The 5,437-nt window shown below is 46.4% G+C and overlaps 1 protein-coding gene across 1 annotated transcript in view; it reads right to left on the bottom strand.

The window, feature by feature from the left end:
• The window catches only part of LOC110297916 (integrin alpha-D), a 29,624-nt gene that overhangs the window by 4,384 nt on the left and 19,803 nt on the right, over positions 1 to 5,437 (bottom strand). Inside the window, exons 22-24 of the mRNA XM_021167020.2 lie at positions 1,610 to 1,723; positions 1,417 to 1,496; positions 1,225 to 1,308 (exon numbers count right to left, since the gene is read on the bottom strand). Coding sequence (XP_021022679.1) covers positions 1,225 to 1,308; positions 1,417 to 1,496; positions 1,610 to 1,723 — 278 coding nt within the window. The remainder of the gene's footprint in view (positions 1 to 1,224; positions 1,309 to 1,416; positions 1,497 to 1,609; positions 1,724 to 5,437) is intronic.

The following is a 5,437-nucleotide window of genomic DNA, read 5'->3' as shown; positions in this document are numbered from 1 at the left end:
GGGAGGAGGGGGAGGGGGAGGAGGAGGAGGAGGAACAAGTAACTCTTTCCAATCCTCACTAAAACAAAAACAATAGTATATTTAACTGTAAGCTGTGTTTTCCTAGGGAGAAAGAGGAAATTCATACATGCAATCCATGGATCATGTCACTGAAAATGACACATTTGATCCCCCTCCAGTCCTCCCATGCACTCAGTAGCTACAACCACAAACCCCACCAATAGATCTCTCAATGGCGTCCCAACACCTCTCCACTCTGTGGAGTAAGCGTCCACTCTGGAAAGTCCCTTGTTTGCTCCTAGCTTACCCTGCCCCTGCATTCACCTACGCACCTTCAAACCCCATAGCAGCAGCTTTGCCCTGACTCTCCCACCAGCTCTACCCTCCTCTGACCTTGCTTGGCCCCTGTGCAGAGCAGACCTATCCTGTTGGGTCAGGCTCCTGAGCACACAATGACCAGAAAAGTCTTGCCCTCAATCTCCTAGCTTCACTCAGTGTCTGATACCACATCTAGCACTGAGGGAAGCTTCGTGAGAAAGGAAGACAACACTGGAAGAAGAAGAGGAGTTAAACAATGTGGCAAAGCCATGTGCCACCAGCAGACCAGTATACCAGAGCAGTATACAGCTTTTCATGGTGTGTTACAGATGATTAGACACAGACACAGACAGACACAGATAGACACACAGACACAGACAGACACAGACACAGACACACACACACAGATACAGACACAGACGCATGGCTGGAAACCCATACAAGACTTTCTGTGGGAGGAAGCTGAGCAGCTGCTCCAGACTGGACACCGTTTGAGTGTGTTCTCCGAGGGTTTGTATGTTGGGAGTTTGACCCTCAGGTGACCATGTTGGGAAGGGGCGAGACCTTTATGAGGGGAGAACCTAGGGGGAAGGTGCCCGACTGGAACCTCCTCCTTTGCTTTGCCTCCCTATTCTGTGTGATCATCTTCTAGCTCACCGTTCTGTCATTGGCACACGCCCTCTGCCATCTGTGGTTCATGGGACTCTGGTCAAATTTGGCACTATGCTGCTTAGACTGTCACCCTCCCGACTGTGAGCTAAAGAAAACCTCTTCTTTATAAGGATCCTGCCTCAGTCACCATCATGAAACAGGCTGGTTCTGAAGCCCATTACACAAAGAGCCAGCTAAGAGGTTCCAGGCTTGGAGGAAGGTCAAAGGTGCAAGGTGAGAGCTAAGGATTCTTACCTACTGATCACGGTATAGACCGTGTACTTCACCGGGAGCTCCAGCTGGAAGGCAGTCTTGCTGGTTTCAGGCTTATTATTCTCACTGGAGAAAAAGAGAGGAAGACAACTGTGAAGGAATCCAAGAAACTGATACCCAGCTGGGACATAAAACTGGCGTAGGAGTGACTTACCCCAGCTCTCCTGGACTCACCTGCTTGCGCTGGCCCTCAGAAGCAACCTGTCTCCCAGGAAGGCCTTGTAGGAGACATCAAATGTGATCATGAAGGTGGCCTGAGAGACATGAGAGAAAAGAAGGCATGGAAATGGAGAGGCTCACGGGAAAGTCAGGGAGGCCCGTGCTGAGGCCAGGGCCGCGGGGGCTGGGGCGGGCAGACAGCACCGACCTTGGCACCTTCTCGGAAGATGGGGTGATTGATGCTACAGCTGCTGCTCCTCAGGCTCTCCTGGCCCGTGGGCTCAACCTCACATGCCAGGCGCAGTGGGTACGGATGAGGTTGCTTAGAGGAGAGGAGAATTTGAGAATTTATTGCATTAGTTGTTTTCCTGTTGCTATGATAAAAAAAAAACCCTACGGGCAAGACAACTTAAATATAGAGGAGTTTACTTGATACAGTTCCAGAGGGAAACGAGTCCACCATGTGGGGAGGTTCGACAGGCATGGTGGCCAGAGCACAAACTGAGGGCTCACACCCTCAACCGCAAGTGTGAAGCTGCAGGTGTAAACTGCAAGCAGCCAAAAGCAAGGCTGCAGCCCCTAACCTCCCAAACGGTGCCACCAACTGAGGACCAAGTGTTACAACTCTTAGGACTATGTGGCAGGGGGAGGTATTGTTAATCCAAACCAGCACAGTTAGCCAGATATAGATAGCTGATAGATAGATAGATAGATAGATAGATAGATAGATAGATAGATAGATAGTTAGATAGATAGGACTGGCATATGACAGTGGTGGCATTGCAGAGCAGTGGGGGAATGACACATTTCTCAGTAAATGATACCAAGAAAAATCATCCCATATTGAAAAGCAAAAGTACAGAAAGAAAAATGAAATTGGATCCCTACCTTATTTTATGCATTAAAATAAACTCTAGTCGTACTTTAAAAGACTTGTCTGTACAAAAGTGAAATAATAAAGGGTTTTAAAGGGAATATAGCTTGTTATAACCCCACTCATACATGCTAGGTGCATTCTCTAACACTAAACTGCATCCCTTCCCTAGGAAACGCTTTTTTAAATTTAAATAATCTTTTATTACGAGCATATCCCACTTCTGTGTGTGTGTGTGTGTGCGTGTACGTCTTGGAGATTGAGCTCAGGCTATTAATCTTGGTAGCGAGTGCCCTTAACCACCTTTTCTGGGCTAGGGATGTTGTATAGTTGTTTCATGGTTGATTCCTAGAACCTAATAATTGGGTTTAATAGCACATGTCTGTAACCCTCGACTTCAGAAGTTCAAGGTCAGCCTGGAACCATGACACCTTGTAGTCACTGAGTTCTTGATCAGAGTCAGATCTTGCTGGAGTTGGCAGGCACAAGGAGACAGTGGCTATAGGATGGGGGGCAGTGACCCTTGGTGTATAAGCCTGGGAGAAAGTATGGACTCGGGGAAGGGGGCCTGAGGTCTAAGGGGCAGGTAGGAAGACACACACTGGGGCATTGGGATGTGACGAAGTATTTCTTAAACATGACTCATATACAAAAATACTAAGAATAAAGGGAAGGACTGATAAACTCAATTCTGGTTGAATTAAGACATCCTTTATAGTTCTAAAAGACACAGTGCAGAGACTGAAACACTATCATTAGCACATCACTAAAATAGGTTCATTACAGTCTGTAAAGGCCCCATCCAAATCAGTGTTTGAGAATGGGTCTCCCTAGGTAGTCCGGAATGGCCTAGAACTCACTATGTAGACCAGGCTAGCCTCAAACTCACAGGGATCCTTTTGCCTCTGCCTCCCAAGAGTTCTGACATTAAGGGTGATTGCCACAACACCCAGGTTTTTTGTCATTTTTTTTTTATAGACAGGATCTCACTATGTAGCTCTGATTGGCCTGGAACTCGTTATGTAGACTAGACTGACTTCAAACTCACAGAGATCTTCCTGTCTCTGCCTCATGAGTACTAGAATTAAAGGCATGTGCCACTGTGCTGGCCAATTTTTTAAATACAGGAAAGAACAGAAAAGAATATGTAGATAGACTCATCCCAAAAGAAAAGACCCAAAGGATCGTAATATATATATAAAGTTGCACAACCTCTCTAGAATATTCCAAACAAAAGCTGAAAAAAAAAAAAAAGACTGAGATCACATTGATGGTTGAAAAGTCTGACAGGCACTCTTGTGTGCTGCTCACAGAGTATAAATGGGTTAAAAAATACTTCTAAAAATGTTAAAGTTATAGAATTCATGTGTGATGTAAACCTTCCAAAATATTATCCATTGTGGCTCAAATCAGGAAAGCACCTATCAGCTGTAGAACGGCTAATCTGTGGGCATGTTCATACAGAGGCCCCATATAACAGTGAAGCTGTTTTACTGTTGTGTTAGGGTTTGAATGGCATCTGCTTGTGTACTTTGTCCTCAGGGATGATGCTGTGTTTGGGGGGGTCGTAGAATGCTGGGGGCATGGAACCTAAGCTGGATGACACAGGCTATTCGGAACGGGTCTTGCGGCATGCAGCATCCTGCCTGAGCTCCGTTTCTTCTCTACTGCAGAGGCAAAAACAGTTCCTTACACCACAGAGACCACACTGCAGCTCCTGTGCCTCCCCTGCCACGAACAGACCATACCTTCGGTGATGGCTGCTAATCTTGGTCGTCAACTTGATTACACATGGAATCAACTAAACCCAAGCTGAAGGGCGCATCTGTGATGTGACTTAATATGATTGAGGTAGGAAGTCCCACCCTAAATCTGGGACACACCTCTACTGGTAGTTGACAGAAAAGGGAATTGAAGAAGGAAACTTTGCTCTTTGTGTCTGCTTGCCCTCACTCCAGTGTAACAGGCCCTGAGACCTGAGCACCACTGACACCAGGTTAAAGGCAACATTCTGACCTTAAAACCCAGCCCATAGCCCCCACACCTGACCAAACCAGAACAAAGGACTAACCCACTGAAGACCGAGGCCATAGTTTCAGGGTCCAGAAAGGTCTCTAAATGGACTGACTTTGTTTTATGGCTCCTGTAGTTTGCTTCTTTGCTAACTGTTCTGGCTAACCAAAGTGTGAGAGCCAGGATGTGGGTTTTGTTCACAAAAGACAAAAAAACAAAACAAACAAACAAAAACCAGTAAACCCCATGGCTGCATGATTTTGGCAAGTTCCCTGTGCAGCCACTGGTCGACAATGCCGACTTTCTTTCGGCTTTCAGAGCGTAAGTATGCTCTCTGCTGAAATTACCTCACAGCACTAGGTAGCATGTTCACCCATCTGTTGCTGTGGCTTGTACCAAACTCATCTTTTTCAGGATTCCAGCACAGACTGGAGACCAGCAGCTCTCCAAGGAGTCCTCCAGAACACTAGCACCAGGTCGAGACTCCAGAGATATCACTTTCATGACTGAAAATCCCATATTGTCTTCCTGGATGTCCCAAGTCAGCCATCGCTGGACTTCCTGTACAACATGCTAGAAACTAGTCTAATACACTCTCCTTTAATATATATTCATTATATCAGTTTCATTTCTTTAAAGAACCTTGACTAATAGTTACACCTTCTAAACTGTGAGGCCAATATGCCTTCCTCTTTTAGGTTGTTTCTGGCAGGTGTTTGGACACAGCAGGGTAGCTACCACAAGCTACATCCGGCAACATGGCTGGATCTCACAAACAATGCTGAAGGGAAGGGTTAAGGCACAGAAGAGCAAACCCAGAATGCTTCCATTCATATGAAGTTTAAGCACCGGCAAAACTGAACAGTGTGATCTAGGGACACACTCATGGATGACAAATCTACAGACACCTGGAAATGACGAACAGGAAGTTAAATATATGATTATCTTAGGAGAGAGAATGGAGTTATAGACAGGGAAAGATAGAAAGTCAGGGTGCGCTCTTTTTCGTGACTCCTCCCAGGCCCTCAGCTGTGTCAAGATGAAGCTGAACATCTCCTTCCCCGCCACCGGCTGTCAGAAGCTCATCGAGGTGGATGACGAGCGCAAGCTCCGCACCTTCTATGAGAAGCGCATGGCCACGGAAGTAGC

Source organism: Mus caroli, chromosome 7 (genome assembly GCF_900094665.2).
Source record: "Mus caroli chromosome 7, CAROLI_EIJ_v1.1, whole genome shotgun sequence".
NCBI lineage: Eukaryota > Metazoa > Chordata > Mammalia > Rodentia > Muridae > Mus > Mus caroli.
Note: the sequence above shows the minus strand (reverse complement) of the source record. Positions and strands in the feature narration are given on the sequence as shown.